Source organism: Fistularia commersonii, chromosome 33 (assembly GCF_037954325.1).
Source record: "Fistularia commersonii isolate RoL2024-O1a breed Wild chromosome 33, RoL_Fcom_v1.0, whole genome shotgun sequence".
Taxonomy (NCBI): domain Eukaryota; kingdom Metazoa; phylum Chordata; class Actinopteri; order Syngnathiformes; family Fistulariidae; genus Fistularia; species Fistularia commersonii.
The window spans coordinates 2329054-2356446 of NC_141316.1; the positions used below are offsets into that span (position 1 = coordinate 2329054).

A 27393-nucleotide genomic window follows, 5' to 3' on the forward strand; every position below is an offset into this window, starting at 1 on the left:
GTGCCATTCATAGAATTTCTATTCCGCATTTCTTAAGGTGTTATAAACGACAGCCTCTACAGTCATACAAAATTGCCCAAAATAACTTGTTAATGGCTAAACCAATGTGCAAGAAATCAATTACCCAGGTGTTGATGTCACCGTGGGAATCTATTTTTTACATTATTAATCAACCCTTGAATATGCCGTCATTGTACAGGACTGTCTCAGAAAATTAGAATATTGTGATAAAGTTCCTTATCTTCTGTAATGCAATTAAAAAAAAACAAAAAATACTTTTTCATGATATTCTAATATTTTGAGATAGGATTTATGAGTTTTCTCAAGATGTAAGCCATAATCAGCAATATTAAAAAAAATAAAAGGCTTGCAATATTTCAGTTGGTTTGTAATGAATCCAGAATGTATGGATTTTTTGTTTTTGTAATTGCATTACAGAAGATGAAGAATTTTATCACAATATTCTAATTTTCTGAGACAGTCCTATATTGTTACCACTGTCTGTGTAAAGCGTTATCTTACAGCTAATACATTATTTAGAAGAAACTCTTAACGAATGTCTCTTGTTAACATCAATATTTCTTAGCACACATTCATTATTCAGAACCCTACGAATACAATGAAATCCTTCCAGCCAGTGTCATTAGCTCCAAGATCCATTGAATTTCACAAAATTGAAATTCAACGGAACTCAATGTAAAGGCCGGCGCCGGCTATGATTTGATTATCCGGAGTGAAACTTTGGCTTTTTGGAGCGCGTTATCGAAGATGCAAACTTTCCCTCTCGCCGAACTTTTTAGCGGTAATCAGATGCAGTTAGTATATGCACAGAGTAATTGGCTCTCTCTCTTGAAGCACTTTCAAATCAGGCAAAATTGGCCGCGTGCTGCCGCTCCTGACAGATATGAGCTTTTCATTCCTCTTCCCAGCTGAGTGGAGCAGTTTCTATGTCTTAATTACCTCACATTTGGCACAGAGCAGCACTGCGGAGCCGGCGGGGGCCGCGGAAGGGGGCGGGAATGTAAGGGGGGGGTCGGCTGAGATGGACAGCGGTTGGTGACAGAAGCTCGGGGGGGGGGACGCGGTCCCGGGAACGCCGACGGAGGCAGGAAGTCCCTCAGGAGCTGCAGAAGAAGAGCGTAGTCTCAGGGGAGCGAAATCCACGCGTGAAGAAGAGAAGGGAGACGCCTCACGCAGTGCAAATCTATGGACGAGTCCCCCGTTTCCCTGAAAATGTCACACGGGGATTGTGTTTTCGTGCACGGGCCTTGAATCTACCTGTAACGGTGACTGGAGGCTCTGGAAATATGGATAAGCTTTAAAATAATCTGATCAGAAACGTTCATTATACGGTGAAATTTAGCTGAAATTAAAAGTGCAAGTGCAGTCACACTGAATGTGTGCTGAATGTGAGCTGCTGTTAAATGATGTCAGTAGTTTGAATGTGTTTGATTTAATTTAACTGAAGCACAGTAGGATTTGTGATGTATCATCACATCACAGAAAAAAATCAAAAAAATCACAGAAAGACTAATTTTATTGACAAATATAATTATTCTTCCGTATTTATTATACACATACACAACAATAATGTGTTGACTCTTTGGAGGATGCCAGCGAACAATAAAATTTGATGAATGAAATACATCTGCCAACCAATGCAATTTTTAACTTTAATACAAAGTATTACAAAAATGTGATAACTCCACGAGTAAAAAAGGAAAGACGATAAAATGACAGTGTTTTACAATGACACGATAATCTGATTCAATGTGATAATCATTTAACCAACTTAAGAAATATAGAGATATTTAGAAAAGTCAGATTTGAGTTTCAGAAATGAAACTTCCTGCTTTTGTTGCAAGTCATTCGAAGCAAAAAAAAATGCAGAATAAACCGGATTAAACTGTTTGTGTGCACTGACTGAGAAAAAAAAAATAAAAATAGCAAAAACTCTTGGTGTCGTCTCGGTGCCGCCTTTATCTGATGAAGGATTTCAGACAATGCTTTCTCTGTGACACTTGAATAATCTGATAACCCGCATTTATCAGATAACGAAGAGTTTGTTCGTCTGAATGCTAATGTGATTTCTGCTTGGGTTTTGATAAATGATGCAGCCTTCCAAGGGGAAGTGGCCCGAGAATCCGAACCGAAAACTATTAGTCTTGTGCATTTGATATGATAATTGTCCAGTGGAATGATAAAAAAAAAACACTGAGTCATTTATTTATCTATTGTCAAATTACAGACTTAATTTCCTCGAATTGCTTTGAGCCCTGACCGGACACAGCTGCTCGAAGCCCCATTTTTTTCTGCTTGCTTTTAACAAATACACTGATCAAATTCGTACTAATGATCAAATATCGGACTCTCGAGTTCTCCGTCCATAGCATTACTTTTCAAATGTTTAAGATAGACTTGCTTATAATCCTACCAATGATACAGAGAGCTAGCTCCTTGCTAGTTCTTAGCGCAATGCAATCTGGCCTGCACAGTTGCATTCCTGCACTCGCTCCTGCTCCCAGGTGATATTCTCCATCACCTGACGCCTTCAGCGAGAGTCGAAGGCGGATGCGGAGGTAACGGATATGCTTTGACCGATGGCAAGTCGAGAGAGGAAGAGCGACGATGTGAAAATATCACGCCGATGTAGAGCCACAAGGCTGGTTCGTTGTAAAAACCCATTAATATTCTTCTATGCAAAACAAATGCATTTATTCATGGATGGATTCAAACAGCACCTGAGCCCTTAAGTACTGTGTTTTCCATGAGGTGCCCTGGGCAATATTTTCTATGGTGCCCCCCTGCATCTTGAATTGAATAACATTGTTTTTACTGTTGTCTTTAATTTATAAAATAATATGTAACCCAGTTTACATGCTTGACAAATTCCAATACATTCAAAGAGCGAGCGAGTACTGATCAGCTGGGGGGGGGGGGCTTATTGTGTTTTATCATTTATGCTAATATTATTTGGGCATTACTTCACATTTCAATCGATGTGAGATTTTATATTTTAAGAGTCGCGGGTGCACAAAGATGTTTCGTCTTACTGTATTTACTGTCTCAACCATCTGAGCGTAGATATCCGTTTGATCACTTCCTATTGAAACCCCGGCCAGTTTGCCCCGAGCCCCTGACATCGCTGACCAAACAAATCCGAACTTCCCCATCTTGATCCACATCAACCGGAGTCTGTTCAGCATTTTAAACAGAGCAGGCCTGGATGCTAATGGCTCCATAGCCACACGCAAGCACATCCATTCCTTATGTTTCCCTACTCATTTATTCAGGGTTTTCCTTGGTTGGGAACCCGATCGAGGGACCGGAAAGAAACCGTGCTATGACGGTATCCCCGCTGACACGCTGTTGTTTGCTCGCTCCACCTTTTTTTCATTTTAACAGACGGCTGATTGCGAGGTAAAACTGTTCGGTGGAAACACGATGCTGATGTGACACAGCAAACGCATAAACAACATTCTCACGCTGAATGTTAAGTTGGTTTTTTTTTTTTTTTTTTTTTCCTTTCCTTTTAATGTTTTAAAGGCAGGCATGATGAAAATAAGACGCTCACGGGTGAATAGATTTCTTCTAGTGAGCTTTTCTGACATGACTGAAATTTCAAAAATAGCTTTATTGAACCTTTCAATTATATTAAATGAATAGCTCTTTTTGAAACATGTGTCCTTTGACATGTAAAGCTAGAAATAATGAAAATAATATGCTCATGGCTGAGTGATATTTCTGAAATATTGAATTAATATTTCCTTTTGAACTAATACAATTTCAATCACATTTCTATTAAAATGGGTGAAACCTTGTAATTTTCGTGATGATAATCCTCAATGATTTTCTAAAATTAATGAATTGGTTTTTCAAACACATTCCCTGTTTTTTTTTTTGTCCGGCATTTTAAAAAACAGATGAAAAGAAGCTATGATAGACAATCCTGCACTTAAATAATTTATGAAAATTAGGAATATCTTTAGGTTGTTGCTTTTGTTCGCTAACAGCCTAAATATTCGGGGTGGTCTTGTAGATATATTTTCTTTCATTTCAATACATTTTTAGATGATTCCTTGGAGGTTGATTATATTTGAATGTATGCATTTTATAAGCTTTGATCGTAAGGAACGGCAAATTCAGGTACAGTGACCCCTCGCTATAATGCGGTTTACTTTTCACAGTCTCGCTACTTCATGGATTTGCATCGTGCATTGTGTTCTGCATTCTGATTGGCTAAAAAGTCACTCCGCTTCTTCGCTACCTGTGCGTCAATAACGTTGCAGTTTAGTATGTACACATACGTAAAACAGCTTGCCAAATTTACATTACGTACGTGCAAATTCTCTTCCAATTTTCTCTAATACCCATAATGTTGACAAAACGCTCTGGACCGACAAAAGCACCTGCAGCAGGGCCCAAAAGGCGGCGGAAGATGCTATCTATCGCAGATAAAGTTAAACTTCTGGACATGCTAAGGGAAGGTAAAAGCTATGCGGCTGTAGGTCGGCATTACAGAATTAATGAATCTTCCGTTCGTTCCATAAAGAAGAAAGAAAAAAATATAAGGACAACAGCAGCAATGTATAATAGAGTATCTAATTGTATAATAATTGTAAAAAAAAATAAAGGTTTCTACTTCACGGATTTTGCCTATCACGGGTTCTTTTTAGAACGTAACCCCCGTGAAAAACAAGAGTTTACTGTAATGCAATATAAATTCATTCCGTCGAGCCGCTTATAACTGCTGCACTTTCGCTCCATTTTCAACTGGACCGTCGTGACACGGCCTTGACTCCTCGGCTGCTGCATTGATCAGGCCACTCGGGGGCATCGGAGCCCGCCTGGCCGTCGATACTGCATCGGGTTCAGCCTAAACAGCCCGGGACCCCTTTGCAGTCCATTTGGGATAGGTAATAAAATTCGAGCCCGTCTATTCCTCGAGCGAGGGGAGTCGCATGGCGGCTAATCTCCCCCTGTAGCTTTATTTGTTCTCCACACTAACTCCCTCTTTTTGTGCCAAGACGGCAAGGTGAGGAAATGACGGTGGTTGGCGACGCAAAAACAAGTAACTTTTACATTAACAGCCGCCTGGTGTGTTAATTAGTCATCTCCGGTAATGAGTATTTGGTCCTTTTCATCGCTTCGAATCCAGGAAAATTTAAATGTTTACAGAGAATGAGTCAATATTTGCTGGCTGGAAGTTAAGATGGCATTATCTTAAGAATAACAGAGTGAGGAAGGAGAGGTGGGAGGCAGACCCACCGCAGTTCCCGTCTACTTTTCCCTTGACCGCGGTGCTTTATGTGGCAGCAAATCTAGGGAAGCATGAAGATATTAAATGAAACCAGGAGGAATCAGTCATGCAGTTTCCTCTGTGGCCCCCAGGAAATATACTATAAAATGGAGTTTCTAGAGGAGGGGATCTGCAGCACTGGCAGCTCATTGACCTCAAGCCTTTTAGCTCCTTCATTAGTGTGTGGGCGGGTAAGTGTGTGTGTGTGTGTGTGTGTGTGTAATGTAGACCTCGGTGGCTTTCCAGTTGTGTTGTCTTGACGATATACAACCTCTCTTTCGATTAACGCCTCCTCTCTCCCCCCCTTGAAAAAGCTAAAAATCCACAGTGCGTGTCAGAGTGAAATTTGGATGTGATTAATGCAAAATAAGGGTCACGCGGAGCCCACCCCACCCCCCACCCCCCGCCCCGATCCAGCAGACAGAGAAAAGGGACCGACTGAGGGCGCGGCCTATTTCCGAAGGCGCCGTGGCTGAGCTTGGCTAACGATCTCATCCGATGCGTTTTCCCCAGGCTTCTATCCTGGGCACTGTTTTCAAACCGCTAATTGCCAAAAAAGGAATTTCTGCTGTTCCTGAGAGAAGCGGATCCAATCTTTTTGATAGAAAACCTCAACTGACGGATATATTTGATAACTATTTGTTTGAAGGAACTCCCCTACCTTTATATCTCAATATGGCATTGCTGATAGTATCCAATTGACTATTTTGGACTGCTTTAGCAGAGACACTACGGTTGATGCATCACAATATGGACTCATTAAAGCGGATGTTTTCATGTGCACTAGACCAAAACATCTGTTTTATTTTTCCACATTCTTTGCAATTGCTCGAACATAATGACGCAATTTAATTTGAAACCGCTGTCAATTTTGGCGAGATTTCTGCCAATTTCCTGTTCGCTTCACTCTCTGCGATATCCTTTGATTGTCATTTGGCAATTCTTAGTGGATTTTAGGTAATAACTTCTTATTTCAATCAATAATTATTCTTTCACTCCCTGTTTGTCGCATGCTTCCATCCTTAGAAACTTGTTAAAAAATATTTAAAAATGATGATAATGAGGTGAAAAGGTATCTCAAATAGTCTTTAATCGCTGGATAAATTGCCGATACCCTGCACAAGGCTTCCCTGAGAAGTATATCGCAATATGGAATCTAAATTCAGAAGTTTCTTGTAGAGGTCAAAGACCTTCAGATTGTCCGTTCTTCTCACTTTCCGTCTGACTTTCCCGCGTGAGTAAGTCAAGGTTAACAGACATCATCCTCTGGAAATACACATTGACATCCGGGAGATGGAATTTGAGTGATATTACAAAAAGTTCTCCGGCCTGCGTCATAAATAGCCGCCGTCTGCCTCCGCTGGCAGCCTGATTGATAGAATTCTACCTGATCCATTATTTTTGGTTCATTGATTGAGCCTGGCAATCAAAGATCAGTGTTGTGGCAGATGTAACCGGACCCTCCTATGAGATGCTCCGTCACACAGGCCCGGCAGAGGTGTCAGCCTGCGGCCTACTAATCACCCCCTGCTGTGAGTAATGGCCATGGAAGCAATCACAGGGGAGATGCATCATCTCCACAGACCCTCGATCTATCAACCTGACTCGCTTTCATTTGACTGAAACGCATGCTGACGTGAAATATGAGGCTTTGTCAAAAGCGGCGGGAGCTCGTTGGCTCAGGAACCGCAAAATATAATAATTAAACACATCCGTGAAGGCCCATTGTATTTCATGTGTGGACGCGTGCGCGTTGTGCGCGTTGTGCGCGTGCGTGGACGGTATTAGCTGTTTCCCTGGGTAAACATTTCACGCTTGGCCCCTGGTGCATAATTACAATGCTTCACCAGTTTATACTGAGTTATAATACACTAACAGTCATTTTCCACTTCATTCATCTTTCAATTTGTTTCCCCCCATGATGTCAACTGTGTGATGGTGGAGGGAAAAAAAAAGAGACTTGCCCCGCCTGAACGCCAACACAGTTTGATTTGTTGCAACCAAACAAAAAGCCACACTCTGGCGACCTTGGCGAACCCTGCATAGATTGTTTTATGAAGGAGAAGCAGGGCTATTTATTCATACATCATCCAACTCTATTTGTGTAAGGAGGCTTTTGTTCTTGAATGAACGTGTCATTTGTTTTTCACTTATTACCCCACTATTATTGTTTAAATGGCGGTTAGTCAACGGGAAAAAGGTGAATAATTAAGAATTATCCTTAAAAAGATAAAATGTCTTGACAATCACTAAGTATTTCAATCAAAAAAATGGGATTCTTTTGTGAAATAGTCCGTAAATTTGTAGAAAATTACTTAAAATCATAAAAAAGTTAGTGCTCTAGATAATTTTGAAATTAACTAGGAAATTGAAAAAGAAATAGAACTAGAAAAAGTCACAATGATAATCATATAATCAGCCTGCAATTTCATCATAATAAGCCAGACATTTCTTTAAAATTAAAAAAAAATGCACTGAGATAAGCACAAAATGTCATCAAGAAATGACTTGTTTTTTATTAGCTATATTATATTAGGTATCAGAGGATATTGTGACATTAATCAGTAGCAACAAAAGCAGATCAGACCACCAAAAAAAAAACAAAAAAAAAACACTACAGAAATCCTGCAAAAATAAGCAAAGATATTTGTGGACAAGTTTGTCCAACCTGTTGTGATTTCAATCAGCGGGATAATATTTCCTGTGGCCCCCAGAGCCACCCGCCGTGCCACCGCATCGCAATCTGTAGCCATGCTTGCACTAAAGAGTCTCCCCGACGGCGCCCGTCTTGGTGGGATGGCAAAAATGTTTGACGGCAAAATTTACGGGTGTGGATGGAAAATAAGTAACCGGTTTCTCGATGTACCGCGAGACAACATGTACAGAAATGAAGAGCAACAGAGTGTTTCACCCTAAAGATGATTTATGTTTCTCTGCACCTAATGAATGCAGTATTTGTCATTTTGAAACAAATTGCCGCGGCATCACTGGAAATGAATTCTATGGATTTCCTCCTCGGTTCATCCTGGTTTCGTCTTAGCGAGGGTTATTACTTAATTAGATCGGAGGAAGGGTTCGTCAGAGATACGCCCCCTGCGTCCCACAGACTCGCCTCACCTCGCTCGCTCACATGGACTATCGATTGCCCGCCGAGCGCTTTTACCAATTATCTGACATAAAATCTGAAATGATACGTGAAATCTCCATAAATTTCGTTGTTGCCGGGCGAGACGCCATTTCCCGGGTCGGAGCCAAGTCGAGGTCTTTGAATTTTACTGCTCATTGACCGGAGTGTGTTCTAATTAAAAGCTTTCCCACCGTTAACTTATTATCTGTTCGTGTTGCTTTTTTTCGGACGAGGGGGAACACTTTATCGATTCAAGCAGCGGAAGAGGCGGCATCAGAGGCAGTAAAAAAATAAATAAATGAAATACTCCAACATTCTTTAAGCATTGAAACTCAATTAATCTGAAACATAATGCGCTGATTTTTTTTTAAAATTTATTTCAACATTATTGTTATCCTTTCATAAGTTGCCCTACCTGAATCCAAAGCAAACCTACCGAAATAATTCAACTCGAGTCGTTCAAAATGAAAAAAATGTAACGTTCATGACATTGTGAACAAAAAAATCATCTAAAAATAGCGAGGGACATAATACCGACCCGCGGGGCGAGTAACAAGTTCGATTTCTCCGACTTCGCACAACACCAGAACTTTCCGACGTATCACCGTCCGCTGCCTTTCGAGTATCATTTTGCTCGAGCGACGATGGCGAGTCAACTACGTTTTATGTGCCACTGTCCCATGTTGACCCTTCGTGGCGGAAGGAGAAATACATCGTTCGAAAAGGTGAATTCAATGTCTGTTCCGCTTGAACCGAGCCACGGTTCAATACTCCCGTCAGCCGAGACGCCTCTGACGTTCGTCGAGAACGAAGGATGTGCATTCTTTATGTTGTCTCTTCGTCAACATGCAGGTAAAAGCAACCCAGACGCTCTTAAGACATGAAAGCTGCATCAGTGGCACCGATGTGGTTTTGCTACTGGGGCTCAGCTGACAGCGGTTTGACTTTTCAGAATTATTGGACATGACTAGTGAGGAGAGGAGAGGCAGTGTTTCCTGTGCAGCTCAGGAACTGGTGCAGGGGGAAGACATTTTCAATTTGTGTTGAAAAGAAGAGAAAAATAGAAGCCCGGGTCGATGTGCATATCACACAAAGGATTTGTCGACTTTAGCCATGTCAGAAAAAAAAAATCTTCAATAAAATATCTTAGATTTTTGTAAAATATTCATCGTGTAAAATTCAAGCAAGAAAAGATCTTTTTTTAAGCATGAAATTAGTAAAAAATCTAAATATGTCATATATATTTATTACATATACCCTGCCTATTCTCTAATAGACTTTGTATTGGACATAGGCTGATATTCTTAATTTCTTTCTTAAGTGTCACATTTATTTATGTCAATACTTTTTTCATGTGGCGCACTCTGGATAAAACAGACAAGAAATAAAGACTGACTGATGGAAACAAATATGGGGCTGGACACATTATGAATATCTGCTTGTTTTTTCTAAAAGGAAAAAAAAAAAAAAAGTCAAACTTCCCGTAAGATGCAATCACGATGAAATATTTAACTACCCACATATGGCGCCGTAAAAGCCCCCGCCTCCTCCCCGTCGGTCGAAGTTGGAGGAGGACGTCTGCGATCAGTGCAGCTGACGTGGCCGGTGGCAGTTTTCCAAAATGTTAATGCAGCCGTAGTGAGATGGTGGCGCTGTCGTCAGCAGGGTGCGCGGAGCCCGTGGCTGCTCGCTAAATCTCAATGACTTCATTAAGTCATTACCATGAGTCACTGCCAACAGCAATTAAAGCGCGTCACAAAATACCAATGTCCTTGGGCCCGGAGCTGCTCCTGAGACCGAGACGCTTTTCCAGCAGGAGGACTGACATATCAATCGGTGCAGATGTTGGATTAAACGGCGTCCGTCGATATCCAGGTTTGTCTCGCTCTCGCGCGGCGCATTGTGGGCAGCTTGTCAAATTGCACGCCTCTGGCTGTGTGACAAAGCGGGATACCCACCCGCCCCGGCCCCCGCCCGTCACATGGGCAGAATCACCTGCAGCAAAGAGGTCGGTTTTACTTGAACCGTGAATAAAACACCCACGCCTGAACTTGCAACCTCAAAGATATTCATTCATTCATCATCTGTACGGCTGGTCCTGCACTCAGGGATGCAGGGGTTGGATTTTATCCTAACTGTCATTGGGCGAGAGGTGGGTTTCAAACTGGATCGGCTGCCAGTTCATCACATATGCAGGCATGTAACCTCACTCATTCACGCATCTGGGCTATTCATTATCCTACTATTCATTCTCCTGCTAAGTACTTTTGAACTGTGGGAGGAAACCTGGAGAACCTACACACAGGGAGAATATGCAAACTCCACAGAGCTCACCTGTTGGAATCAAAGGTGGAAGCATTAACCACTTTACACCCTTTTTTATTTTGAATATTTGTCTTGTTTTTTTTTTCCTAATTTTTTTTTCCCAATATTCAGGCTTATTTCTTTGGAATATCATTTCATGCTGTTTAATACGGCGGTTTGTTATTGATTTCATCAGATCGGTCGGTGCTCTTTGACAGTTGATTTTCGGCTTGTTTTTTTTCCTTTATTTCTTGCCATTTTCCTCGCCTTTGCTGAAGGGTGAAGGGAAATCCAAAGGGCAGGGGAGGTCAGATGTTCATTAAGTGCATGCGCCTTGATTAATGTTCTTTTTCTCGACGACGTTCCTGCGCCGGGCCAGAGGAGACGGAATAAACGCACCTTACAATGAATATGTCAGAGCTTTAATTCAACTCTCCTCTGTGTCTTTTGTGGAAGCCCATTTCTATTCATGAAGCCAATTCTCCGTAGTCATGACACTGCATACTTATGTTTCCTTTGTAAAAACTCCCGCAAAATGATAATTAAATTGCAACTGTGGGCTCGGGTCCCTTATGCAGACTTAAAGAAGCCTTTATCTTAGTAAATGACTGACAGTTGATTGAAAAGTTTTTTTAATTTTTTTTTTATTTTTTTTTTATTTTACGCAAAGCGGGTCCACCCACACGTTCTGCTTCTCTGCACCATTGTTACAACTCCATTGTTAATGACTTTGGAATTAACTGGCTGTAATGAGTGTCGACTGGAGCTCTTGCCGGGCTTCATTGTGCCGCTGAAAGGAGGATGTATGGATGTGCGCGCACGTCGTTTCAGACGTGTACACGCGCCTGCCGCTCGCAGGGAGGGTAACGACGTTGGAGCACAGGCTGTTTGACCAAGGTCACAGCTTTGTGGTCGTTTCCCGTCGTCCGCCTCCGGTTCGGCTTCTTATTGCGATTTTTATTGTCAGTCAATCTTAAGGTCCTCCCGCTGTTGTCAGGGAGACCAGAGATTTAAGGATACATGGATTCCTCCGTCACACTGACGCGGCGGTCAGCATATTCAGTCGAGGAAAGGTTAGAGGTTAACTGTCAATAGCCGCTTAGGGACAAGACAGTTCTAAGAATCATCCAGCTCGAATTTCATTCTAGGAGCTCCCCTCCTCTGGGGGAACATCATAGATTTACATTAGTGCAAGCAGTGAGGGATCACCGTAAAACATGTCTGTACCTTTTAACGCCACACTCGAAAAGAAACCTCCGCGAAGAAGAGGAGCATAACTCTGACAACTCGGTGGACAAAGTCTGCCTTTTACCTGAGCAGAAACCTAGGACGGATCCAAAGTCAATGCGGGCGGCCTTCTGTCTCCGCCGGTCGGGGTAGAAAGAGAGCGAGATAGTAGAAAACAGATACCGTGTGAAAAAATAAAGGGAACACTTAAACAACACAATGTAACTCCAAGTCACCTGTGTGACATCAAACTGTCCACTTGGGAAGCAACACTGGTTCAATTTAACTTGTTTAAGGATCAACGTTGGATCAGCCTGTAGAGTTTTTCTTCTTTCATTTTGAGTGTGACTCCAAATCCATGGGTTCATCCATTTGATTTCCATTGGTCATTTTTGTGTGATTTTGTTGTCAGTACATTGAACTACCGTTATTTCCGGATGATAAGCCGCAACTTTTTTCGCGTAAACAACGATGCGGCTAGTATATGGACTTTTTTTGGGGGGGGGCTACGAGCTTCATGCCAATAAAACATTTATCCTCGTCACATCAGACCGATGAAATGACCAGGAAATTCTGAGTCCGTTCAACTCCGACACTGAAGAAGACGACTTTGACAGTTTTAGTGCGCATGAGGAAGCCCGAGATAGCGACCGGCTAGCCGGTGCAGCTTATATTGAGGTGCGCTCAATAGTCCGGAAATTATGGTATATAAAGAACAAAGAATTTAATAAGAATGTTTCTTTCATTCAGACATAAGATCTGTTATTTCAGAGTTCCCTTTATTTTTTTGAGCAGCCAAACCTTGACTGACGTATGTAATTTTTTTGTTAAAAAAATGTTGAACTGAATCAGTTTTCTCCACTGAAATCAATGTAAATACCCTTGGTCGGTTCTCTAACTCCAAAAGACAACGTGTACTCTTCACATTTTTATCGGCTTAATTGTAGCAAAAATAAGGAAAGGAGTCAAAGATATTCTTAATTAATATTGCGTTTCTGGTGTTCTCTCTCTTCTTGCCAGTGCTTGTACTCAACGCTTCCTTTGCTAAATCAGCATGCAAAAGGCTTTCTCGTGAATGAAGCTCTCGGGAACACTATCTCCAGCAAATTGTCTTTCATTAATCCAAACTAATAATAATTTTTTTTACTTCTAAGACTTGAGGCATTTGCTTTGTTAACGTAGACACACATCATCCGTCTTTAGCGCATCTTTGCTCTTCAGGATCATACGGATGGTTGACTTAGTCATGTCTATAACATGACCAACGCTCACATGTTTTATTATGATTTCCATCTTCAGACAGTCTATAATCTTAACTTCTTCTTAACATCACTATCACTGGCACTTTGAACTTTTTAGGGAGCCATAATGAGGCCTAACTTACTAAAAAAAAACAACACAAAGCAAGCAAAGTGGTATAGTAGGGGAACACAATGAAGTACGATGTAAACAACGCAGAGCAACACGCATGACTGCCGCGACGGTTCGACACCCAAACACGGAAAGCCTGTGAGTTTCGCTTTGTGTTCGCGCACCAAGGCTTGTTTGCAGGTCGAGGCCAAATTTGACCGAGATCTCTATTTATAAGATGTTATAAGCCGAGGTTCTACTGTACAGCTAAACAAGGCCCCCCGTGACTTCACTTTGAATACAAAGGTGCAGACAGCCAAGCCTTTTTGATATCCTCACCCAAATAATCCCGTCCAATGGGATTTATTGATTTTAGCACAGAGTCGCCAGGCTATTATCAGCAGTGAGACTCGGATGACGAGCCGCTGTGAGTTCAAAATAAGGGGTGACTCTAAAAATCTTGACAGGTCAGATAAATTACAATTTTCTGAAGAAATAAGTATAAATGAAACTTCACAACTTTTTGTTTTAAGTTTTCCCCACTCAGGCTGTTTCAAGCCATCTGACATGTCAGAAAAATCTGCTACGTCACGTCTGACAAGTCTGACAATCTCAATTTCAATTAACACTGATTCGATTAACTTTGTTGCCAGGAATTAAAACAAAATAATGTTGCAGTATATATAATTAAAACAATGAACACATACACATTGATGTGTAGAAACCCTTAGCGATATATCTCCAGAATATCTCGCCAGCTCGCCGCCTTCTTGTCCTCCTTCCCCAATCATTTCTTGTGTCATGGGTTCCTTTGATCGGATTGGCTGTGGGTCAAACCAATTATCTCCATGGCGATAATTAGCCAATTTGGGTGACAGAGTTATACATGTGCCTGTTGTACAAGTGTTCTTGACTCACCACCATTAAATGAGCTCACCTGTAACTTTAAGCTAACTTTAAAAGCTACTGTAAAGTTTTCCACCACAATGTGAAAGAATTTAGCATAAAAACGTGAAAAATAAAAACAATTGAAAAATAAATTTATTGAAGCAGCCAAACATCTCTGACCTGTTATTTGCAAAACAATAGCACTATATAATTGTTTTAACCTTACCAAGGAATAAATGCTAAAAATGTAAACTGACATTTCTCACAAAATCACGAGAAATTAGTTGAAAATGATTGTAAACCGATTTAGAAAAACAACATGAACAAAGAAAACAACAAATAGGAGCACAAATAGGATGAAAGTATAAGTGTAAAGTTGGCTGACAAAGGGAACAAAGTTTTTAATTCAACTCGAACTTTATAAATTAGAATTACCATTTGAAGCGCCTCTTGTCATATTTATTACACGCCGATGCTTGTTAAAAGGCTATGGAATTTCAATAGGAGTCAAATTAAAGTTTGACCCTCCGGAAGCCGGCGCTGCCCTTTGAAAAGTCCTGCTTCAAAAGTTGAATATTCCAGTGAGTCGTCAGATTTGCTGTGTTTACTCGGGGGGGCTGCGGAGGTCAGTAAAACTTCCAAAGAGGGTCACGGAGGTTAGTTGTACTTGAACGTTTGATTAAAAGTTGTTTTCGGTGTGAAACGGTGGGCCGACTCTCCTCCCCTCCTCTCCTCCTTTTCTGTCCTGCAGCACAATTCTGCATAATGAGCTTGTGCTCAGGAGATGAGATATGATTCTTGGAATTAAAACAGCATTTTAGACTTTGATCATCCAGCAGTGTGTGAAGCACTGAAATAAGACTCTCCTCTTCTTTATCGAAGCTCTCCCTCTCATAATCCACCCCCGCCCCCCCCAGCCCGACTGAGCTGGGGGGCGCGAGGGGTGCGTGCGATGAAGAGTTAATGAAGAAAAAGCTACAAGACGGGGGGAGGGGAGAAAAAAAATGAAGCAAACTTTGTACTCGGCTTTTGTTAATCGCGTCACGATAGGCTTTCATGCTTGACAATCCCAACCCCTGAACCAGTGCGGCATAAATATTTAACGTTGTTCCTTCCAGCCCTGTGAGAGAAGATCCTGATAACAACCCGCATCATTCAACCCCGCCTCCTAAAATCTACAGATTCACTCGTTCGCTTTCAAACGATCCCAACAGCATCGTCCATTTTTACTCCCCGTTCTTTTAACGCCGTCTGACTTTCGCGTCACTTTCAAGGTTCAACAGCAGTCTGGAGATAGATCCCCCTCCACCAGCGTGCCACACCGCCACCGCTGAAGCCCCCGCAACGCTCATAAGAGGCCTTGTCTTCACTAAACGCAAGTGAGATGCAACGCCGCTAAAAAGCCGTTTAAGATTCTATCATCTAATACGGAGGCTGACGCGGGTTGGCGCTGTTATGTAAGCAGCTTCTCAGGGGCTGATAGCAATCCAATACACCCAGCAGGGGAGCGCCGGTGTGTGTTTGTGTGTGTCCTCTGGTCTGTGTGTTTGTGTGTGTGTGTGCGTGCGTGCGTGAAAGACATCGTGCTCTCAGCTGGTCACATAATATTGCAGCTTGTGTTTTGCCACAGGTACACAGAGACTCACTTTGGCGTGCCAATTGATTTGTTAATATGCTAATGCGGCGCAATGATAGCAGCTTGACGCCGACCTAGGCGAGGTGTTGATTGAAACGAGCGGGATGGCAGGTGAAGAAGAAAACGCACATTTTGGGAATCGGCGCTGTCCGTGTTAATTACGGTGCATAGATAGGGTTGGAAACTGTTACCGCGATAACGGCGAACCCAGGGAATCGTAACATTTGGCCTCGGCAGGCTCAGTGAGCTGGACTGTGTCGCTATTTAAATGTCAATTATCTTGTTTTGGCTGAGACAGTTCCTTGTCGGGGCATAGAGGTATAACACAGGACCAGAGCTGGCGGGATATCAATATATTGAACATTATTCAACCGTGATATTGTATCGTGGGTTGTTTAAATGCAGTAATGTGTAATCTTAGTCTCAGTACCAAGACATTTGGCCACAAAACAAAAAATGTTTTGACAATTATGTCATCCTCTTATGTTTAGAGCACTTTGTGCATTTGCTAATTTGCTAATCATGTATTTTCTGATCATTTTCTGAATCATGTATTTTGTAAAGTAGGCAGATCCCCTTAAAAAATTGCACGAAATTAAACTGATTAAAATGGAAACTTGCAGGAATTTATCCAAAATACCCCTGTACCTCAACAATAGAAATGCCCATGAAATGAAATAGCCAAAACTACTGCATGATAATGCAAATTTTCTCATGAATACATACCTGAATAATTGAAAATTAAATTAAAAAAATATGTTGGAAGAATTTACCTCAAAGCAACCAACAAGGAATAACACACAATCATCTGGTAAATTAGTAAATTAGTAAATGAGTAAACGCAAGTCAGTTTCCTTGTGTGGATACAAGGATGGCAGTGCCCTGTTGTCCAAAGCAAAGTCATTTGAATAGGCATGGTAGAGGCGTCCACTAGTGGAACAACAAAATGTCATTGCGCACAAAATCAATTAGAGGATAAAAATCAATGTCCGGGTACGGCTGCCAACGTTAGTGAAAATTTAAGCTCAAACTTCCCTCAAATGAAGCGACAGATCTTTGACGAAGGATAAACTCAAATATGAAGACATGCGTTCATGCAAGACCAGCGTAAAGGCAAACCCCGAACCCCCAGCTAGCCGTTTTGTTTGGCTAAGCACCATTAATGTTTTTCAATGGCACTTTTATCCTACATTATTCAAAGTCATCACATTCTGACAGTCCAAGACCCTCATTTTAATGCTTTGACACATGCACTTATTGTGTAACGAAATAGTGACATGAAATTATGAGAAGTACATTTCGAGGCAAATGTAGTGATTATCTGAAGACGCATAAGCACAAGTCAAACATTTCACCTTTCATTTTAATAAATTGGTCAACGCCATGCAAAAGCTGCATTGGAATTCTGTGAAGCGTGAATTCCTTCTTTATAATGTATGAACACAGGCTGAGAGGCAAACAACTCTTAAATTGATTTTTCCGGCTTGAGTCGGGCTAATTAGACTCTAACTCCATTCAGAAACCAAGCCTTTTATTTGCCACTGCAGCAAAGAGAAAGGAAGATTTATACTGTTGAACTTGCTATAGTTACGGGATAAATAAGTGAATCTCCCAAAAGATTTCCCTGCTCCAAAACAGTATAAAATCCAATATGGATGCCACAGGACGTCAGTGACAGCTGCAATGGAATTCGAGCTTTGAACACAAAGAGCTAGTGGTTAAAAGGGAAAAAAAAAAAAAATCTTCATACGGGGTAAAAATGCGTCAGCATATACAATGTCGAACGTGTTATTCCCATGAGCTGCAAACATGGGACTGGAGTCTTGATGTAAGTGAATGATCCCCCGTCTTATTCAAGCATTTTCACGCATGCATGAACCTCGACCAAGATCCAGGGTCGGTGACAGATTGATGATTGGTTTGTGGGGATGCAGCTTCGACACATTAACCCACATGGACTGCGAGATGTTACATACATTTCGCGTCAATATGAAATGCAAGAGTGTTGCAGTCGTAAAGACACGAAAAAAAAAAAAAAATCACTTTGCTTTATTGCTTCATACATCACTGGATGGCAGCAGCCCCCAGACTCACTTTTCTCATCTTGCAGTAAAATCATCACTCAAATGAACTCCCGGCACACGTTTTGAACGTCGTATTTGCAGTCGTGTAGGTTAAGGATGCACTGCTCGGTTATTTTACTCTGTAAGATGCCGCCGAGTCGGTTTCGCTTAGATTTCCTTCACTCATAAATATATTGCAAGCACATGAAATGTTCCAGAGAAAGTAGTGCTGACATGTCCGGGCCAGGCAAGGGAAAAGCAAGGCTGGCAGAAAGAGTTATGTTGGCCTGAAAGTCTGAACAAACATTGTTTATGTGAGGTAGGAGGGAGGTCTTCTCAGTGCACTGACTCCTTGCACATTTTCACCCTCCGTACTGCTGCGCCACAAAGCTCGGGGATCTGTGAAAGGTTCCCATCTGAAGGCACCGCAGATCTAACCTCAGATAATTACAATAATGATGATGACATATAATTATAGTTATCTTTTCTTGTCATTTTTTGGTGTAGTGATAATATTCCAGAAGCATTCCGGTGACTCTGATGCAATTTCCTATGCATTTACTCTCTAGTGCTGTTTTGTTTGTTTGTTTTCGTTTTGTTTCAGATAGACCAATTACTGTGTGAACACCTAGCTGGTGAAAAGTAGTGGCTGGTGACAAAGGAATGAGACTCATGTGAGGTGAGATAGAGCTAAAGTGGCTTTGACCATCAACGCTTCAGTTGTTGACAAAAAAGGGAACGGTTGTGTTTGACTTCCAACCATCGACTACGAGAGAAAAGTCCAAAACGCGACCACGAAGGGACTCGAACCCTCAATCTTCTGATCCGAAGTCAGACGCCTTATCCATTAGGCCACGCAGTCAGGTGACTTTGGGCGTCCATATATTTGAGTAAATCCAAAATAAGCAAGAAATTGTCTTTGGTATCCCATAAAAGACACGTAATGTCAAGACAACGAGAATGTACATTAAAGGTTATGTTATGCGGGTGTTAAAACCAGGATATTTGGAGGACAGTGGATGTAGGTTAGTCATGAACAAATGCAAACAACAACACAAAAATGGTTTGGCGATTCAACTGGCATCGGCGCACACTGAAACCATTTAATAAATGCGTTATACCACAAAAAGCCTGTTCTGGGGTATGAATCTCCTCACACTAACCTTGCGTAATGCGTTCGATGAACCAATCGCGCCGTTGGCTGATAATCGAGGAGAAAAAAAGCGCCAAGGTCATCTTGAACGAATCTCCAGCTGCCTTGTTTTACACATCGCGGCTCCTGTCAGTGGGCCGAGGCGTAATCAGCCCCAATCAAGCCTCATGAAGTCAAAATCTCCGTAACAGACGTGGAAGGGGCTGCTGATCAATACCCACTTATGAAAGGTCATATCGGCCCGAGTTAAAACAAAAATCATTGAAAATGAAATTTGATTTCACATTCCGGCCAGTGTCATGCAAGACTAAAGCGGAGTTTAAGAGTTAAAAAAAGGGGAAAAAAAAAAAAGGGAAACAGCTCCACCGTCTTCAATCATGCAAGCCTTGATACTGCGAACGAAAGCCGGGTCCTCCTTGCTGATGAGGAGCTGGAACGGCATGATTAATTCACAGTACAGGCTGCTCCACAAACCTGTCCAACTTTCTGCTTCGCTTTCATCATCCGCTTCTTCTTAGATTACATTCAGAGAAGTTAATAATGATGATACTATTGTGCTCATTTTCGAGGATACTTTTCATTGTTCTGTTTTTCGAGCAAATCGAGAACGCAAATTGCCATTTATGTGTGATCGCGCCGATAGAAATCTTTTGTTTTTTAATCCCACAGTTATCTTAATGCCGTGAACGTTAGCGCGTAATCATGAGTTCACGATCCAACGCATAGATGGGCTGTCATGGCTCTTGTGAAGTTTTGACCGGCGAGTTATCTATTCGCTAGCTGTATGTCGTTGTTCAGGCGTGAAAGCACAAATTTCTACACACGAGCTTAACAGACGTGGAAATCCACATCTACGTGTAACGGAACAAAAAAAGTCAATTTCCTGTCCATTCTTAAGTTTAAATAGTGGGCAGTATGCATTTTGTTCTCTTTGTTTGTTTCCCCATTGGAGGATTTAATTAACATAGCAGTTGTTGAGCCCTGGCGGTACTCGGGAATGTTTTTGAAATTATAATTCATTCTTTTTCCCCTGACTTCCCTGAATTGTCTTTGCTAAAGAATACAAAGAACACAATAGCGCGCTGCCGTTCGAGGATGCGGCGGCACGAATCCGGCGTACAATCTGCGTGTACTTATCTCATGTGTACTTAGCATTTTAATGCAGAGATTGTGTGTTTGGATACTTTTCACAAGGGATTTCATGAAAACCTCCCGGCCTTATCAGCTCGCTCATGTGGAAAAACCTGAAATTCCTGCTCATCAGCGTGTCGCCCACGCACCCATCCATTTCTCATTAATAAACCGTATCTCATGCAGGTTCATTTGGTCACCGGGTTTAAGGTCAGAGCCGATGCGCGTACGGTTCCGACCCGGGGATCGCGCCCCTGTAGCTGTGTTACTGCGTGGGAGGCGGCGGCAATGTGAGGCTGATGGCAAATCGATAGTGATGGATCAAAGTGCCGCATGGCTGGAGCCCCGCGGTGTCAGGGTGCGGGAACATGGTGGCTTTTTAACACCTCCTCCCTTCTTCCCATTACCCTCTTCTCCTTGCCTCCAACCCCGAGTCCTTCCTTTATCTTGAAATTTCAGTTACTTTCTGTCCTCCTCCACGCTTGGTGGCCTGTGTGTGTGTGTGTGTGTGTGTGTGTGTGTGCGAAAGTGAGGGAAAGTGACTTGATGCCTTGTGTCATGGTGTCAGGTGGCATCAGCTCGTAGTGGATGGGAAGAAAACATGTAACACAATCGATATACCGGCACTAAAAATTGTTCTCATTTCCAGCAAGCGTCTTCACATGTCCGCATATTGTGACGTTTGTCTTAAAAAAGCTGTTGTGCGGATCTCCTGTCAAATGCCGATGTTTCTTCCTCCTAAACAAATGTGATGTAAATGCCTTCCGGAGCAAATGCAATAACAACCGGTTGTTTAATGTGACTGTAATTTTCTGTTTGCAAACATGACTGCAGAGCAATCTAATAAATAAACACTTGGTTTTGTTTTCTAGGAGAAAAACATTGGCCTGTCCGCTCCCAGAGTCACCATGGTAGGGATGGTTGTTCTTTGTTCAAGGGTCGAAGTTGCCTCTAATCACTTGTACACGATCACTGTGTCTCTCATGAACCTATTAATGGCGAATGTTAGTATCGTGAAACTGCTCGGTGTTTGGAGGCAGCTTGTACCTGGCGTGTTAATCGTAGTGCGTTGCCTCCCCACTGACCCTTATCTACACTCCTAACCTGTGTCTTCTTCCTCTGACATTAAGCTCTCCTGTCTGTGTGATGAGTAGCCTACATGTCGGCAGTCTGGTCCCCGAGCTCTACTTCTAGGGGTGTAACAGTGCGCGCAATCCATGCTTTGGTACATTTTAATTAAAAAGACCCTTTAAGTGGAAAATCCACTCTTAAAAATGCAGTCTTCTGAGATCCGGCGTCGCTTTTCCCTGCCCACATTTCGGGATTGTCTCTGCTAGGTTGATTATGACGGAAAATAAAATAACTTATGTTATGGTTAAAGCCCAACTCAAATGGTTTTAAAAAACATAAATTGCAAATGTTGAACAAATGAAGGTACCTCGATGTTTCCAGATACAAAGACTGTGTGTGTTCAGAATAAACCAGAAAGGTAGTGTCTCTATAGTCAGCCATTAAAACACTTTAGAGTTTCTTTACTACATTTTTCACGGGGGCAAACTGAACACTTTTTGCCGCAACTGGATTGCAAAACAGTTTCACTTCCTTTCATCAAAACCAAATTAATAATTTGGTTGATGTATCATTTTTTCACAGCTTTTGAGTGGGGAAACAACCACGGGTCCGGTTGCTTCGCTTTTAAAGACAACGCTTTTTGAAGACTAACCAAACTTGAAACAGACCTTTCTTTTCATGCAGAAAGCTGAATGACTCTAAATGAGATAATTTTCAGTGATTTTGAGAATTTTGATTACACAAATTCATTTCTAATTTATTAGCATGATAATTCGTGTGGCTAATGTTAGGAATGTGTACTGGCTGCACTACGTCGTTGCATTTCATCTGGGGAGAACATCGACACTTGCGCTCTGTATCACTGGAGATTTTTTATTTTTATTTAATAGAGTGACCTTTTTTGGCAAATGAAATGAAATGTAACTGCTCCTCCACACTCCACTAATTGCCAGAAAATGTCTCAGGACTGTTACAAATTGCCAAAAAGTGGAGTAATTCAAATCAGACACCTGCACATCAGGATTTGACTGCCTTCTTTTGGTTAAGTTTTTCACCGGATTGAAACAAAAACTAATGAAGCTGTGTGTCATAGGCTGAAGAGATGCATTGCGTTTAAGAGGTCGGGTCCTGCCGGTTTTTGTACAAAATCTGATCGCGTTGTTATACGTTATTTGTGTGTTCTCATACTCGCTACAAAATGTACATGAACAGATGATTAAATGAACTTCGGGTGTGTCTGAACCTCTCTGGAAAAAACCTGCAGATTTCTCCGAAATATATCATTTGAATGGTGTGCGACAACAACAACAACAACAACAACAACTCCTTTACTGTTAAGGGTTTCCCAAAAGGTATCTTCATGGTGTGATTTGTAATTAGTGTGCAAAATAACACTGACCAGAAGAATGCTGTGTACCAAACGTCATCTGCCAAAGAGTCTGGGATGCACAAATGTACTGTTACACCCCTGAGGGGTTCTGTTTGAATCAGTGGTGTGGTAATGTGGGCTCGCCTTCAAGATTCTAAAGAGGAGATTTCAGTTGCGCTACAGTTGTTGTTTTCGACTCACTAGTCCATTGTGAGATATGCAGCCTGGGCTTAATTAAAGACAAATCCAACCAAACCAGGACACTGTATGTAAACAAGAATATTCTGTTCCTCTTGATGTTTGTTGCAGCTGGCCCACATTTGTAATTTTTTTTTTTTTTTTTTTTTTTTTCTTATTGTGTTGTGCCTTAAAACCAAGCTGGTCCCATTTCACTCCTCTGTTCTAATCCCTGCCCTTCCCCCTTTTAAAATGTATGTTCTGAACTGTTTCACTGATGTTTTCTCTGTGTTGTCCACTTTACTGAGATGAATGTTCTAACCTCTATGGTGTGCGTGGTCGTCGACTCTGTCCGTCTCAGTGGAGAGGAGGGCTGGTCTATAAAGGCATGGATAAAGGCAGTTTTGATGATGTTACTTCTTTTATTTTAAGAAGACATCAGAAAAATCTGTGCTTATCCTTGCTTACGATATACGGACCCTCCTCTTCTTCCTCTACCTCTTCCTCGCCCTTCGCCTCCTCTCAAAGGAAGTCTGCTTTTCAACAGCCTGCAAATGGAGTCAGTTGGTATGTCAATCAACTGTTGGGAGAAATGGCTTTTTTTATGAGAACATTAATCCTGCAATGGGATGTGAGATGAAAATGACACACTGTTATACTGTTTGATTTCCAGGAAAGCTTATTGCCTTTACATCAAGTGAGTCACCTCAGCTTTGTGGTGAAAGAAAAGCATCATGAAGCACTCCTTCAATAAAATGGGCCTCTTATTGCACTGTAATACACAGGGTCACGGCAGTCCGCAGTGTATCACATCTCAAAATGAACTGGATATGAGGTCCATCTCAACCTCCTGCCCTCACCATCCCTGGTGAGACTATCTCTGCATGTGTGTCAAGCTGCAGAGGCAGTGATATGTCAAGTAACCACTTGGCCTCTGGTGTCTTGAGGGTGATTGTGAGTTATGAGATAAGGAGCGATGCTTACTGGAAATGTGGATGCAAACAGTCTGGACCGGGTCTTTATTACACTTGGAAGTACACAGGAGCTCTGCAATCTGCAGATGCTCATTAATGGATGCGGTTATCTATAAATGGATAATGATATCTGGAGTATTACGGCGAGGCTTTTAATTCAATCAGTTCAAAATGTGTTTATGGCTTCTTTCATTAGAAGACATGAGACGTAGATACAAACCGACATGCAAAGCCATTTAGCATCATCATATGAATAGTCTGCTTAACCATCGTCTGAACGTAGGAAGGTCAAAGTAAATAAAGAGCTAATGGCACCGAAGAAGGGACAGCGTAGCGGCGTATAAGCCGACAGCGGCGGGAAGAGATATAATGACGGAAGCTGGAAATCAACCAGAATTAGAAAAGGGAGCCTGATAAAAGGCTTCGTAAAAGATATCCTCAGATACAAATTTCCCAGGACTGTGATTCCGGTAAAAAAAGCGATAAACAACAAATACTGATAAAACACCAAAAGTAGCTACAAACTATGTCTCGGACCTACACAGATAACCCTGGTGTCATTGTCTAGCCGGCTGTCAAAAGAGTGCGAAGCAGTACTTTACAAGGTGCTTGACCCAAAACAAAAAATGTTACCATATCAAATCTCTGTTTTTTTACACTGCAACTTTTTTTGGCTTTTGGTGGAATTTGAATTTTGCTGTTTTTTTGTGGTTATGACATTTTCAACCAACCCCCCACCACCCTATTTTGGTAATTTGCAACAACACGGTACAGAACTCATTGTCAAGTGCGTCGATGCCAATGATATTAGAATTCAGGTCATGTATAATGAGCACTTTTATAACTCGGGGTCTTTATTTGAGTGGCAGCATCCCTATACAGACGGCTTTCATCAAAGCAACATCCGTTTTTAGAAAAAAACTGTTTCCCCTGTCACAGCTCATGCGTGTTCTCAAGTAAATCAGGTTGTAATGCGTGGAAACCCCCCGCCCCCCCAAGGCATTAAGTGTGTCAACCACACCTTATAGACTCCCGACTGTGAACACTGCAGCCATCTGACAGCTGTGAAAGCTGCATAGTGGGAACTTGGCTTTAGCTTTCGACTACCTCATGATTGACTCACTCTCACAAAGTACAGTAGTTTGCCTTTCATTTAACAAAATCACATGTTATCTAACGAAAAATTGACTCCGATATGCACAGTTCTCTCCTTCCTGCTATGGAGCTGATGAACACCATTCACGATTGATAGCGTTTAGTAACACCCTCGCATTCCTTGTGTATGTATTTCGTACGCTGTCATTAGATGGTAACAAAGCCAATGCTTGTCCGTGATGGTTCGACACGAAAACAAAATTAAATGAATTAAGTGAAAAGTGAATAAGACAATAATATGAGAGTGTGTCAAATCAAACATTTTTGAAATGTTGAGCCCTCTTTTGTACATGTCCTGCTAAACTGCCTTTGTTTTAAAACAGTCAGATCACTGGGCCAGTAGGTGGTGATAAAGTTCTCAGTTAGTAATAGGTGCTATTCTATGCATGGCAGGAATTGGCCTTTAGAAATTAAGATTTAAATGACTGTTTCCATGTTACCATGTTTGTTTACATGGATAAAGACCCCCCCCCCCCCCCCAACACACACACACACACCAAAAGAAAAAAAATCAAGAAGCATTTACATGAGACAATTCGATAAAGGTTCCCTTTGATTGATTGACTGTTTATGTGCTGATTTGGGACCTAAAAAGGTCATTCTTTGTTGAATTATCTGCATACAGATGGACGGGGCCTATTCTATATTTTGTCACATTTATAGCTAAAATAAAGTATATTTGATCAGTTTTTACATTTCAGTTCCAGATATTTCTAACATAAGCCATCTGTGTCTCCTGGCCAATCAAGAGCTAATCCCCATACTGGCAATCCTTGACCCAGTTTTATGCATTTTGGTAGCAGTGTTTCAAATTAAATACTGTTTCAAATGTCTCTTTGCGCTCTCGGATATCATGCATCTCAGAGCACAGGGTTTATCTTTTCTTTCCTTTTTTATGCAAACAGGAATTAGCTCAATAAGCCAATGAAAAGAAATTAATTTGGCAGCACAGATAGCAGACTGTCAGAGAGCTCACCCCGAAATTTATGTCAGGAGCTTCCGGGAAAGCATGATCCATGTGTCTTGGGGGCTTGTGGGTGCGGTTGCAATGAGCTGAAATTTCACAGACGAGCCTTGATGAGGTTCATGATATCACAGGCTGCTGGAGAAAGACGTAACCACTTGATTTAGACTTTCTAGTGCACATGCTGTCACCTTTGTACCACAGAACCACTAAAGCACCTTGGAAGATTATAGCTATATTGTTAGACGTTGAACATCGTCTGGCTTTTGTGCCCCTCGGTGGTTGTAAAATTAGCTTGTTGTCATACATATTTCTTTAACTCTCCTATCTCAACCTCATGAATCTGAGCCGGTGACATAAAGCCCTCTTATGCCAAAAAGCACAAGAGGGGATGGATTGCATGAGGTTGTGCACGGAATAAAGAGCAGTAAGAATCTTGGGATAGGTCTCTGAAGGGGCTTTTTATTTGCTGGCGGGGATCGCAAGACCTCCTAAAATAAGAGACTTGTTGAGTGTGCAAGTACAACCTCAACAACCAGTTTCAGACCTCATCTGACTTGCCAAAGTCTAGACGGAACTGTCTTTATTGAAAAGTCCAAAGCTTTTTAATTCAATTGTCGGATCATTTCGGGTTTTGCCTGGTCGCCGTGATTTGCACAAACCTACCCATCAACTTTATGGAAATAAAGGCCCTACACAGGTCTCCAGGCTCCCGTTCAAGGTCATGGGACCTGTGTTCTGACAAGTTAAGCTACCCGTAGATATATGTTACTGAGCAGTTTGCGAAAATACTTAGACTTAAACAGAATGGGTGGATTCAGGGTAAAACCCATGATCTGCAGTGAATTTCAAACTGATGCTCGTTTGCAAACAAAGCAACTGTCGTCATAACAGGAAAATCACTGGACAAACCAACACAAAACGCAATTTTGGGGTAATGTCTCTCCGGATCATGAATTCTCCCATTCTATTCAGACGCCTGGTGACACCACCAGTATGCACTGCACTACAGTTTACCTAGACAGTGGACTGGAAGGCAAGAGATTGTTTTAAAAGGATCCCCAACAACGATGACCGTTTGTAAGTCCAAAGTATTTCAGAGCACGTCAACTATTATTTAGGATATGTAGAGCTGCCAAGCTACACAACCTAAAATCTTGTGATTTATGTATGTTCTCAAGTGTGGCTTTGTGTTCAGGCCTACCTTAAGTAAAGTACTTGCTGTTAATTCTGGTCTCCATTGAAGCCAATAGGTCAAGTGGTGGGCGTCGTTATGTTTGAGCCTGTAAAACGGTTTGGAATAAAGGGGCTTTTTATATCATAATAGAGCTCGACACTACGGTTCACATAACTGATGGCTTCTCCACAGGAAATAACACCCAGCCTCTGTGCAATGACACATTAGGTCACAAAGCAAAAATAATTACCTTGAAAGCAGCGCCTAAATCAATTTCCACCTGAACTGGTTAATTTTCTACTCTAACTAAAGACATGAAAAAAACAGC

At 41.7% G+C, this 27393-nt stretch overlaps 1 protein-coding gene and 1 non-coding gene across 9 annotated transcripts in view; one reads left to right on the forward strand and one right to left on the reverse strand.

The window, feature by feature from the left end:
- Window positions 1–27393, forward strand: part of shisa6b (shisa family member 6b) — an 83518-nt gene that overhangs the window by 31589 nt on the left and 24536 nt on the right. For 4 of the 8 annotated variants that reach the window (XM_086141019.1, XM_086141021.1, XM_086141022.1 and 1 more), the window contains exon 4: window positions 21051–21089. The exons of the other annotated variants lie outside the window; for them this stretch is intronic. In XM_086141019.1, the coding sequence (XP_085997145.1) occupies window positions 21051–21089 (39 nt within the window). The remainder of the gene's footprint in view (window positions 1–21050; window positions 21090–27393) is intronic. 8 annotated transcript variants of the gene reach the window in all.
- trnar-ucg (transfer RNA arginine (anticodon UCG)) lies at window positions 18684–18756 on the reverse strand. Its single transcript has one exon. It is a non-coding gene; the product is annotated as a tRNA-Arg (tRNA).